Below are 13,749 nucleotides of genomic sequence, written 5' to 3' on the forward strand. Positions count from 1 at the left end.
TCCTCAGAGTTACGCCCCAGCTCCATTTATGCCGGCGCCTCTTACACCTTGGCTCGGTACGGCTCCGCCGAGGTCTTCGACTCCGTATGCGGCTTCGCCGACTCCGGATCGACCTCGTAGTTTGGATCGAGGTGCCATGCCAGTCCGTGAGTCTCGTCTTCCATCTGCCCCGGCTCCTCGCTCGACGTCGGAACCGGCTCCGTCGGAGTCGTTACCGGATCTGTCGACTTCGGTTCGTATGGAGTGGTCGAGGCGCAGGGCTCAGCGTCTCTTGGAAGAAAAGAGAGGTGAAGATTCTGATGTGGAAGAGGGTGAGCTTCTTGATCATGATGATTATTTTGAAGACCTACATAATGCTAGTGGTCTGGAGCTTTCTCCTGAGTGGGGTTTGCCTTCGGTGTCTGATACACCATCTAAGGACGTGGCACCCTACCATGTGGTTATTAGGAAGGCTGCAGATCTTCTCAACTTAACCTTGCCTACTGTTGAGTACAAGCCCAACATTCTTACAGAAGTCTTGCACTCTCCTTCTTCTATTATTGAACCTACACTGCCGTTCACTGATGCCTTAACTGATCCTATAAAAGAGGTCTGGAAGAAACCATTGACTGCTCCTGCTGTTTCAAGATCTGTTGCAAGACGCTACAGGGTGGCTCCTGATGACCCGGAGTTTCTCTCTTCACATCCTTCTCCGGAGAGTCTAGTGGTGCAGGCTGCATGTTCTAACAGGTCTGCAGGTTCTTTTCCTCAGGTACCGGCAGACAAAGACTCTAGGAAGTTGGATCAGTCTGCAAAGAAGATTTTCTCTTCGGGCAGCATGGCTCTCAAATCCACTAATGCTACTTGCCTTTTGGGAAGATATGTCCATGCGTTGATGGATTCTGTGAAGCAGTTATCATCTAAGCTTCCAGAGGAGGATAGAAAGAACTTTAATGAAGTGATTTCCGATACTCAGGCTGCAGCACGCATGGTCATTCAGAGTGGCATGGACACAGTTGATTCTGTTGCCAGGATTATGGGCTCTACTGTGGCAACCAGGAGAGCCGCATGGCTGAAATCCTCTGATTTCTCTGCAGACGTACAATCCACGTTGCTGGACTTACCTTTTGATGGGACTGGCCTTTTTGGAAAAAAGGCGGATGTCGCCTTGGAAAGATTTAAAGATAGCCGGGCTACTGCAAGATCTTTGGGTCTCCAGATGAGAGGGTCGACGACTAGAAAGTTTAGAGGCTTTGGTAGATCCTCTTTTCATCCCTTCAGGCAGGGCCAACAGCAACAGCAGCAACAGCAGAACCCTCTGTACAAATCCTATAGAGGTAGACAGAAGGGTCGTGGACGTGGGCGTCAAGTCTCCTCTTCCTCCACTTCCTCCAATAATGCCCAACCCCCACCCGCATCAGCAAAGCAGCCCTAGATCCACCATTCTGGATCATGTGGGGCCAGTAGGGGGTCGGCTTACTCATTTTCTACGAGATTGGGAATCGGTTACATCAGATCTTTGGGTACTCAATCTCGTGGAAAATGGGTATGCACTTCCTTTTCAGGAGTTCCCTCCCAATTACCCTCCTTGTCAAGGTTATTGTTCAGTGGACCACCTGCTTCTCCTGCAGGAAGAAGTCCTGGCTCTGTTCCGGAAGGGTGCAATAGAGGTGGTTCCAGAGCAGGAGAGGGGTCAGGGGTGCTACTCCCGGTATTTCCTGATCCCCAAGAAAGATGGCAGGCTTTGGCCAATCCTGGACTCAGGATTTTGAACCTCTATCTCAAACAGGAGAAGTTCAAAATGCTCACCCTTGCTCAGGTTCTTCAAGTGCTGATGGAAGAAGACTGGATGGTGTCGATCGACTTGCAGGATGCGTATTTTCACATCCCCATTCTGAAGTCGCACAGGAAGTATCTCCGTTTTACGGTGGGATCGCAGCACTACCAGTTTGCGGTCCTTCCTTTTGGACTTACTACTGCGCCTCGAGTTTTCACCAAGGTGATGGCAGTGGTGGCTGCGCATCTCAGAAGGTCGGGGATTCCTGTTTTCCCCTACCTGGACGACTGGCTAAACAAGGCAGAGTCGCCGGAGATTGTGCTCCATCATCTGCAAGAGACAACTCAGTTGTTGCACAGGTTGGGTTTTTTGATAAATGTACCCAAGTCTCACCTGGTGCCCTCCCAGCGCAACCTGTTCATAGGTGCGGTACTGGACACTACTGTATGTCGTGCATTCCCTCCACCTCAAAGGATTCACGACATACAGGATATGATTCATTTATTCTACAGTGGAGCGGTTGTTCCAGTCCTGAAGGTCCTTCGTCTGCTCGGTCTGATGGCTTCTTGCATTCTGTTGGTCAGTCATGCACGCTGGCACATGAGGGCACTCCAGTGGTGCCTCCGCAGGCAGTGGTATCAGCACAACGGAGATCTCAGGGAGTCAGTGAGGATCTCCAGAGAAGCTGCGGCGGATCTGTCTTGGTGGGGTGTGGAAGGCAATCTGTCTCAAGGAAAGCCTTTTCAACTGCCTCCATCAGTGGCCACAGTGATATCGGATGCTTCCACTCTCGGGTGGGGTGCTCATCTGGGGGATCTGGAGGTCAAAGGTCTTTGGTCTCCAGAGGAAAGGTTGCTTCACATCAACCTTCTAGAATTGCGGGCGATACGTTTGGCGCTCAAGGCCTTCCTCCCTTCCCTTCGCGGTCTGTCGGTGCAAGTCCTGACGGACAACACGACCGCGATGTGGTACATCAACAAACAGGGAGGAGTGGGGTCGCAGTGTCTCTGCAGAGAGGCTCTGTGTCTCTGGTCCTGGGTTCAGGACCATCAGATTTGTCTGATGGCAAATCATCTGGCCGGGGTTCTGAACGTTCGTGCGGACAGTCTCAGTCGGCAGTTTTCTGCCGACCACGAGTGGAGGCTTCACCCGGAGGTGGTTCACGACATCTTTCAGATGTGGGGGACTCCTCAGGTGGACCTGTTCGCCACTCACGAGAATGCTCACTGCCCGTCTTTCTGCAGTCTCCAGTATCCGATGCAAGGAGCCTTGGGGGACGCGTTTCAGTTGAGTTGGGGCTCGCAACTCCTTTACGCGTTTCCTCCCATACCCTTGATTCCTCGGGTTCTGAGGAAGATTCGCCAAGTCCGGGCCCAAGTCATATTGATCGCCCCGGATTAACCAAGAAGGGTGTGGTACACAGACCTTCTCCACCTCTCCTCTCACCCGCCGCTCCGTCGCCCTCACAGGGCAGATCTCCTCTCTCAGATGGAGGGGCAGGTTCTACACCCCCACCTCCAGACATTACACCTTCATGCCTGGAGATTGAACGGGGCAACTTGAGTTCTTTTTCTCTCCCTCACGATGTGGTGGATGTCATTCTTTCTGCCAGGCGTGACTCCACTAAGTCCATTTATTCGTGTAGGTGGTCTAAATGTGTCTCTTGGTGCAGGGAGAGGGATGTTGACCCTTTGAAGGCTCATTTGTCTGACATTTTACAGTTTGCTCTTTCTCTGGCGCAGCAAGGATTTGCTGTTGCCACGGTCAAGGGGTATCTTTCGGCCTTATCGGCTTTCCTCTGTTTGCCGGATCAACCCTCTCTTTTTAAGTCTCCAGTGGTTTTAAGATTTTTGAAGGGACTCACTAATAGATTCCCTCCTACTCCTTTTGTTGTTCCTCATTGGGATTTGATCTTGTGTTGACCTTTTTGATGGGTTCCCCCTTAGAACCCTTACACAAGTGTCCCTTGAGGCTTTTGCCTTTCAAGACGGTCTTCTTAGTAGCAATCACCTCGGCAAGGAGGGTGAGTGAGCTTCAGGCTCTTAGTTCCAAACCCCCATTCCTGACCATTCATGCTGAAAGACTGGTTCTTAGGACCATGGCTGCTTTTCTGCCTAAGGTGGTAACTCCCTTCCATCTAGGACAATCCATTACCCTTCCTACCTTCTATCCTCCCCCTCACCCTTCTAAGGAGGAAGAGAGACTGCACCGTCTGGACCCTAAGAGGGCGGTGTCTTTCTATCTGGACAGGACTAAAGACTTCCAGATGGACGACCAGCTGTTTGTTGGTTTTGCTGGATGTCGGAAGGGCAGAGCGGTGCACAAGCGCACACTTTCCAGGTGGATAATCCTGTGCATCAAGATTTGCTACTCTTTGGCGGGTAAGGACCCTCCTGAGGGTATTAGAGCACATTCAACTAGAGCAAAGTCTGCAACATCTGCTTTGTCTAGGGGGGTACCTGTTGAGGACATTTGCAGAGCCGCGACTTGGGCCTCCCTCCACACTTTCGCGAAGCATTATTGCTTGGATACCGAGGTGAGGAGGGACGGCCACTTCGCGCGTTCTGTCCTCCAAGATTTCCTGGTATTGCAGAGTGGGCACCCTCCTCCGGGAGTGGGGACTGCTGTGGGACTCTATTCACAAGGTGAGGAATCCACACGGCAGATGTATCTATCAGAAGAACAAGTTACTTACCTTCGGTAACGCTTTTTCTGGTAGATACAATATCTGCCTGTGGATTCCTCACATGCCCACCCGCCTCCCCGTTGTCCACTCTGTTATACCTGGTTTTTATGTGTATATGGTTCTGCTATTGTGCTATTTCTGCTGCACACTTTGTGTGCGATTTTTGCTTTGTTTGTACTGTGTACATTGTATATTTGCATATTTGCTGTCGTTGGTCCGTCCGTGTGCCTCGAAGGCACGGAAAAAAGGGCGGAACTGACGTCATCACGCCGGCGTGGGCCAAATAAGGAGTCGGTGACGTCAGACGGAGTCACGCGCGAGGTCGTACTCCTGTGACGTCGTCCACGTCGGCGTGCTACGAAGAAAGTTTCCGAACGTTGCTGACGCAAGGGGGATATTCACAAGGTGAGGAATCCACAGGCAGATATTGTATCTACCAGAAAAAGCGTTACCGAAGGTAAGTAACTTGTTCATTTGGACGACTGGCTGATCAAAGCAGAGTCGTCAGAGAGAGTGCTCCATCATCTGCAAGAGACAACCCAGTTGTTGTACAGGTTGGGTTTTTCGATAAATGTACCCAAGTCTCACCTGGTGCCCTCCCAGCGCAACCTGTTCATAGGTGCTGTACTGGACACAACTGTATGTCGCGCATTCCCTCCTCCTCAAAGGATTCGCGACATACAGGAAATGATTCCTTTATTTTACAATGGAGCGGTCGTTCTAGTCCTGAAGGTCCTTCGTCTGCTCGGTCTGATGGCTTTCTGCATTCTGTTGGTCAACCATGCACGCTGGCACATGAGGGCGCTCCAGTGGTGCCTCCGCAGGCAGTGGTATCAACTCAACGGAGATCTCAGGGAGTCAGTGAGGATCTCCAGAGAAGCTGCTGCGGATCTGTCTTGGTGGGGCATGGAAGGCAACCTGTCTCAGGGGAAGCCTTTTCAGCTGCCTCCTCCGGTGGCCACAGTAATAACGGATGCATCCACTCTAGGGTGGGGTGCTCATCTGGGGGATCTGGAGGTCAAGGGTCTTTGGTCTCCAGAGGAAAGGTTGCTTCATATCAACCTTCTAGAATTGCGGGCGATACGTTTGGCGCTCAAGGCCTTCCTCCCTTCCCTTCGCGGTCGGTCGGTTCAGGTCCTGACGGACAACACGACCGCGATGTGGTACATCAACAAGCAAGGAGGAGTGGGGTCGCAGTGTCTCTGCAGAGAGGCTCTGCGTCTCTGGTCCTGGGTTCAGGACCATCTGATTTGTCTGATGGCGAATCATCTGGCCGGAGTTTTGAACGTGCGTGCAGACAGTCTCAGTCGACAGTTCTCGGCCGACCACGAGTGGAGGCTTCACCCGGAGGTGGTTCGTCACGTCTTTCGGACGTGGGGGACTCCTCAGGTGGACCTGTTCGCCACTCGCGAGAATGCTCACTGCCTGTCATTCTGCAGTCTCCAGTATCCGATGCAAGGAGCCTTGGGGGCGCGTTTCAGTTGAGTTGGGGAAGACAACTCCTTTACGCGTTTTCTCCCATACCTTTGATTCCTCGGGTTCTGAGGAAGATTCGCCAAGACCAGGCCCAAGTCATATTGGTCGTCCCGGACTGGCCAAGAAGGGTGTAGTATACAGATCTTCTCCACCTCTCCTCTCACCCGCCGCTCCGTCTCCCTCTCAGGGCAGACCTCCTCTCTCAGATGGAGGGGCAGGTTCTACACCCCCACCTCCAGACATTACACCTTCATGCCTGGAGATTGAACGGGGCAACCTGAATTCCTTTTCTCTCCCGCCTGACGTGGTGGATGTCATCTTGTCAGCCAGGCGTGACTCCACTAAGTCCATCTATTCATATAGATGGTCAAAATGTATCACTTGGTGTGGGGAGAAATCTATTGACCCTTTGAGAGCCCATTTGTCTGATGTTCTCCAGTTTGCCCTCTCTCTGGCGCAGCAAGGGCTTGCTGTTGCCACAGTTAAGGGCTATCTTTCTGCGCTGTCGGCATTTCTCTGTTTGCCTGACCAGCCAGCTCTTTTTAAATCTCCTGTAGTTTTAAGGTTTTTGAAGGGTCTCACAAATAAGTTCCCTCCTACTCCTTTTATTGTGCCTCAGTGGGACTTAAATCTTGTCTTGACCTTTTTAATGGGTGCTCCCTTTGAGCCTCTTCACAGATGTCCTTTGAGGCTTTTGACTCTTAAGACAGTCTTCCTCGTTGCAATAACCTCAGCAAGGAGGGTAAGTGAGCTTCAAGCTCTTAGTTCCAAGCCCCCATTCTTGACCATTCATGCTGATCGAAAGGTTCTTAGGACCAGGGCTGCTTTTCTCCCTAAGGTGGTGACTCCTTTCCACCTTGGTCAATCCATTACCCTCCCTACCTTTTATCCTCCCCCACATGCTTCCAAGGAGGAGAAGAGATTACACCGTCTGCACCCCAAGAGGGCGGTGTCTTTTTACTTGGACAGATCTAAAGACTGTTGTTTGGATGACCAGCTCTTCATTGGGTTTGCTGGCTGCAAAAGAGGAAGCGCGGTCCATAAAAGAACATTGTCAAGATGGATCGTCCTCTGTATAAAGATCTGCTACTCTTTGGCCGATAAGGAACCACCAGAGGGCATAAGGGCTCATTCTACAAGAGCTAAATCTTCAACCTCAGCATTGGCTAGAGGTGTTCCAGTAGAGGACATTTGTAGGGCGGCAACTTGGTCTTCCCTCCACACTTTCGCGAGGCATTACTGCTTGGATTCCAAAGTGAGGAGGGACGGCCACTTTGCGCGCTCTGTCCTTCAGGATTTCCTGGTTTAGAAGAGTGGACACCCTCCTCCGGGAGTGGGGACTACTGTGGGACTCTATTCACAAGGTGAGGAATCCACACGGCAGATGTATCTATCAGAAGAACAAGTTACTTACCTTCGGTAACGCTTTTTCTGGTAGATACAATATCTGCCTGTGCATTCCTCACTGACCCACCCGCCTCCCCGTTGTCCACTCTTCTATACCAGTATATCTGTATTGTATTTATTTTAGTTTATGGTCAAGTAAATGTGTTATTTCGAATGTTTGCTTACATTTGCTTCACACTGTGTGTGTTATTTTGACTATCGTGTACTGTGTATGCTATGTACATTACTACTGTCATTGGTCTGTCCGTGTGCCTCGAAGGCAAGGAAAAAAGGGCGGAACTGATGTCATCACGCCGGCGTGGGCCTATTATAGGCGTCGGTGACGTCAGCGGAGTCGCGAGCGATGCCGTGTCTCTATGACGTCCAAGTCCACGTCGGCGCGAGGCTACGAAAAGAATTTCCGAATGTTGCTGACGCAAGGGGGATATTCACAAGGTGAGGAATCCACAGGCAGATATTGTATCTACCAGAAAAAGCGTTACCGAAGGTAAGTAACTTGTTCATTGCTAATTTACAATGAATCCCACAACACTCTTTTCCCTAAAACCATTCTTATGAGTCCTAGCGTCTGCAGTAGGTTTTGTCTTCACACACGCATATGAACAAAACAAAATATGGATAATTTGGCTAGGGCTATTAAAACTAGAATTCTGAGGATTCCTTGAAGCAACTGTAGTCCCTAACAACTAGTTTGTTGATGTACCCTATTTTGAGCAACGAACCTGATGCCTGTTTAGTGTTAAACCGAGTTGGCCGTCTCCCCACAACAGCACTCAGACCTAAGGGTTGTACCTTTTTGTTTTTGTTTTTAAAACATAAATGAAAGGCATTGCCATTTACAGTGCCAATAGCTTAAACTTGCGTAAATGTGAGACCTATTGCATTGCAAATGCTTGTTCTTAACTGTCGGTCTTCATTTATGGGGCATTGGCATGCTTTTTTTTTTTTTGCTGATCGTAGGTACCATCTTTGAGACGAGCCCTTCTGTTTGTTGTAAACAATGATCCTCATGGTAGCATTATTTGAATAAGTACTAATGGCGAAGAAACTCCTCTGGGTTTTTACTTTGTGTCTTCCAGAATATTAGACTCGAAGAGTCACAAAATGTTTCCTAAAAGTAGCAAAACTGTCTCATAAGCTCAAATGTAGTTCTTTTGATTCTTACTGTTTCTGTTCATCCTCTTAGTATTTTACAACTGTCTGGGGAAAAAAAGATAGGCATGTGTCCTTTAATTTCAAATAGCCCATTCTATACACTTTGAACAAGCTGCGTTCTTGGTCATCTTTGTTCCAAACTTAAAGATGCATGTGTTACTGGAAAGCCTATGCTGATGCAAAGAGCCGTTTGTTAAGAAGAAGAGCACAACAGCTTCAGGGTTAACTATACATCATATACTAGGAGGTTCTGGTCATTTTGGTCTAACAGCACAGGTAGAAAGAAATGTTTTCCTGGGCTCACCATACTTAAAATGTTAATTTTGTGCATTTGAATTTTTCTTTTCTCCAAAATGTTCTCTCACAAAAGTTCTTATCTTGCAAAATGTCTTGAACTGGTTATTACCAATGGTTCTTTTCTACCGGGTGGACAAATGTGTGATGCTCCTGTACCCGGTGCCACACAGACTAACTCTGCCTGTGTTTTTACTATGTTCTCAGGTGACTGATAGGAGAAATATGACTTTCCGTGAGACACGTCGGTGGGAGAACTTTCCTGGCCAAGGCCAAGTGGTTGGAGGGTCATTGTCAGCAGGTGACAGCACACTGGAAACCAGCGAGATACCTGGTGAGTGATTTTCAGGAGTAGGCCGTAGTCATGATCCATCAATCTGAAAACCGAAAGATGGTTATGCTTTGTTCTGGTCTAAGTCCAGTACCCTGCCACACCCAGATGGGGGCTTTAGATCTCATCTTTACATTGCCAATATGGAGGCTCAATACCCCTTTCAGTACACACATTTTGTGTATTTCTATAGCTTACCCACCCTATGTAGCTTTGGAGGCCGTCAACACTGAGATATCCAGGATGCTCCTTACTATGGGCTTCTATAGTAGACTACTGAATGTAGTGCAGCATGTGATGAACATGAAAGATTGCACCTACGAATCAGTTCATCCAAATCGAGGGGTGCTTGGAAGGTCAGGCTTCCCCATGATCCATTATTACATCTTGACTTATCTAGGTGTCCATGAAGTACAGTTTGGCTCTGCCAGCATTAAATCGATCCAATGGACCTGTTAGATTGAGCCTGCGAAGGGCAGTTAGTCGTTCACTAATGCACTGAGTAGAGGAGTCTAGTCAGTCCAGGAAAGCTTTGTTGCTGGTTCAAGAGCAGCTGAACTGAATGAGTTATGAATATTTCCCTGTCGTGAACCTGGAACTATCACCATAGCATCACAGACCGTACAGTCCACCTTGGAACCTAACTCAAACCATTCTTCGGTACTTTCCTTATTGAAACTGTCTTTGAACATTATGGCCAGCACCAGCAACTTCTGGTGTACTTCAGAGACCTTACCCTGTCATTATTAATGCTGTTAAATTATTAATGTTGGAAGACAGCCCTAACAAGTGTCTCAGAAGGTGTGCATGCTGGAAGACGGACCTAACTGGTGTTTCAGAACATGTACACGTTCTAAGAAAGACCTAACTGGTGTTTCAGCACATGTACATGTTCGATGAAAGACCTTACTGGTGTTTCAGAACATGTGCATGTTCGAAGAAAGACCTAACTTGTGTTTCAGAACATGTACACGTTCTAAGAAAGACCTAACTGGTGTTTCAGCACATGTACATGTTCGATGAAAGACCTTACTGGTGTTTCAGAACATGTGCATGTTCGAAGAAAGACCTAACTTGTGTTTCAGAACATGTACACGTTCTAAGAAAGACCTAACTGGTGTTTCAGCACATGTACATGTTCGATGAAAGACCTTACTGGTGTTTCAGAACATGTGCATGTTCGATGAAAGACCTAACTTGTGTTTCAGCACATGTACATGTTCGATGAAAGACCTTACTGGTGTTTCAGAACATGTGCATGTTCGAAGAAAGACCTAACTTGTGTTTCAGAACATGTACACGTTCTAAGAAAGACCTAACTGGTGTTTCAGCACATGTACATGTTCGATGAAAGACCTTACTGGTGTTTCAGAACATGTGCATGTTCGATGAAAGACCTAACTTGTGTTTCAGAACATGTACACGTTCGAAGACAGACCTAACTGGTGTTTCAGAACATGTACACGTTCTAAGACAGGCCTAACTTGTGCTTCAGAACATGTACACGTTCGAAGACAAGCCTAACTGGTGTTTCAGAACATGTGCACGTTCGAAGACAGATCTCACTGGTTTTTCAGAACATGTACACGTTTGAAGACAGACCTAACTGGTGTTTCAGAACAGTAACACATTCGAAGAAAGACCTAACTTGTGTTTCAGAACATGTACACGTTTGAAGACAGACCTAACTGGTAGTTCAGAACATGTACACGTTCGAAGACAGACTTAACTGGTGTTTCAGATTGTATATTTTGGAAGAAGCCTTATCAGGTGTTTCGGAACATGTTCCTGCTGGAAAAACAGTCAATACAGGTGTTTCAGAACACATACATGTTCGAAGACAGCCCTAGCAGGTGTTTCAGAACTTGTGTATGTTGGAATACAGTCTAAAAGGTATTTTAGAACACATTCTTGTTGGAAGACAGAACTAGCAGGTGTTTCAGAACTTGTATGCACTGCAATAAAGCCTAATAGGTGTTTCAGAACATGTATGTGCTTGCTTCTAAAATTATACAATTAAAAACCTAGTTGCTTCAACACAAGCATACATCAGGGTACACATAAATCTTAAGTTCATATCTCTATATAACATTTTAGAAAGTATCGAGAAGCAAGCTTCAACGTGCTAGATTTATGGAGATGTGGCCCCCCTATGCATAAAATACCTGTCTGGTCTCAGTTATGAATCTTATTTATTCAGCTCCCAGATACGTTGTCATTTTGACACTTTTATTAAATCTAAGAGGTGTTAGGACTACTGACCCATGGAAATCAGCGCTGATATTATTTGACCATCTCTGTTTACATAGGCGCTAACTCTGGTCCTTGTTCTAGTCTACATTACTCGATAATAAATAGTAGAATACTGCTATAATCTATTATTGAGTTTCCATTACCTTTCCTTGAGTATCAATACAGTTTAAAACTCAAAGGATAACTATGTTCATCTGCAGCACTGGTATCTTTCATAGATTCACACACTTGAATCATCTCCCAATTTTTACGCATGTACCTTTTACATGGATAATCTGAAACATTACAACCATTCTGACTTTGTTTTTAAATAACTCCGAAGGTTTTGGAAAAAGCACATATTTTAGTCTGGATTATACTTTTAGCATTATTGCTTAAAGTATTTCAGTATTTATATTTTATATTGCAATATTGGCAAGTACATGGAAATATGAGAATCTACCTGGTTCTAGCTGTACAGCAGCTGTACAGCGGCATATGAGCTCATAAATAGGCCTATGAGAGATATAAAGGCAGAGTTACTGAATGCTGCCGGCACATCTTTATGCATTCTGCATCCCAATGAGAGCCAAAGGTAAGATTGGATCAACAGACCTGGGTAAGCTGAGAGCGGCAGAGCTCACTGAGAACCATCCACTGATTATGGGCTGAAATACATATATTAAAACATGGTCAGCATCGAAGGGATGGGCTTTTATGTACTTCCCTGGAGCTCACTCTGGATCACGGGTCACCAATGCCATCTTCAGCTGTGATTCGTGCCATTGACAGGGAATACTGCAACCCATGGCTAGGCATTGCTCCATCTTAACTTCACTGTAGAAGCAAAGTGCGCCGAAAGCCTTGTACTTGTCATGATGATGGCGATGGTTGTAGCTAATCTGCGGAGATCAGAGGTGCCTGTCTTCTCCAATTTCAACGACGCCTCAGGCCGTCATTTTCCACCTCCAGACTGTGGCGGACCTCCTGAGTTCGGTGGGGTTCACTATCAATGTGTGAAGTCACACCTGAATTCCCTCTTAGATGCACTCCTTTCCTCAGAGCTGTTCTGGACACGGTGCAGTCCAGGCAAGTCCAGGATATTCAGGTGATGATACCAATGTTTCAGCCGCTATCCTGGTTTTCAATGAGACTGACTTTGAGGCTGCTGGGAGTCATGGCCTCTTGCATTCTGCTTGTGACACATGCCCGCTGGCATAGGCGGGCTATGCAGTAGGATCTGAAGTTCCAGTGGGCGCAGCATCATGGTCAGTATATCAGAGGGAACTGCAAAAGATGTGCAGTAGTGGTTAAGGAACCGCAATTTGGTCAGAGGCAGACCCCTCTCCCATCCCCAACCATATCTCAAAGTTGTGACAGATGCATCACTCCTAGGATGGGCGGCCATCTGGGAGAGGTGGATATCAAAGGCCTCTGGTCTCCGGTGTAATCCAGACCCACATCAACCTGCTGAAGCTCCAGGCGATCCAGCTGGCATTGAAAGCCTTTCTACCCTCCATCAAGGGAAGGCTAGTGCAGGTGTTCACGGACAACACCACTGCCATGTGGTACTGCAACAGACAGAGCGGGGGTGGATTGTGGACCATTTGTCAACAGGTCCTGCATCCCTGGACATCCCTGGTGGTTCAACATCTGGCCGGCTCTCTGAACGCCAGGGCAGATGAACACAGTCGAAGATGCCTTGCGGATCTAGGGTGACCAACCGTCTGTAAATTTCACGGACCGTCCGTAATTTGGACCTCATGTCCGTCAGGACACCTTTTACAGATGCCTTTTGTCCATAATTTTGGGACGTGCAGGGAGCAGAGCTGTTCCCCTGTATGAAGCCTCAGCTCCCTGATGCGGTGCCTGTAGGAGAGTGGGGTCTGCAATCCTATGGTCACCCCATATTTTTGCTTTTTGCTTCACTGGTTTACGACTTTCCCTGGCTGTGGGCCTGCTAATCAGACCCACAGCCTAGCTGTTCTCTCTCTAAATTGACAACCATGTACTTTAGGTGCATTTACCAATTGGTACTGGGCCATCTTATCAGTCCCTGTACAGTATACCTTAGGTATCCAGGGCATAGGTGTACCCAGGGCCTACCAGGGGCTGAAGCATGTATTATGCCACCCCTGGCTGGCCAGCCAAAACTGACACAACTGGCTGCACGACAGCTGGGGCAAGGTGGTGTAATCACCCTTTGCTATAGATATAGTATACCTATATCTAACCCTAAAATGGACACATATCCTCCTATCAGTCACTCCTATGGCAGGCCTTAACAATCCTGAAGGCAGAGTGCTTGGAATTATGTGAGATGGTGCTCTGGCATGAGCGGAGCCCATCTGCAGCTTGCGGAACGAAGTCCTAATAGCTGTTCCATGATAACGCTATACCATATACTTTTAA

General features: G+C 47.7%; 1 protein-coding gene across 2 annotated transcripts in view; it reads left to right on the forward strand.

Annotated features, from left to right (window-relative positions):
• Positions 1–13,749, forward strand: part of UBXN11 (UBX domain protein 11) — a 361,170-nt gene that overhangs the window by 298,119 nt on the left and 49,302 nt on the right. For both annotated transcript variants that reach the window (XM_078684010.1, XM_078684011.1), the window contains exon 10: positions 8,982–9,108. In XM_078684010.1, coding sequence (XP_078540136.1) covers positions 8,982–9,108 — 127 coding nt within the window. The remainder of the gene's footprint in view (positions 1–8,981; positions 9,109–13,749) is intronic.

The sequence above is a fragment of the Lissotriton helveticus genome, chromosome 3_1 (genome assembly GCF_964261635.1).
Source record: "Lissotriton helveticus chromosome 3_1, aLisHel1.1, whole genome shotgun sequence".
NCBI classification, from domain to species: Eukaryota; Metazoa; Chordata; class Amphibia; order Caudata; family Salamandridae; genus Lissotriton; species Lissotriton helveticus.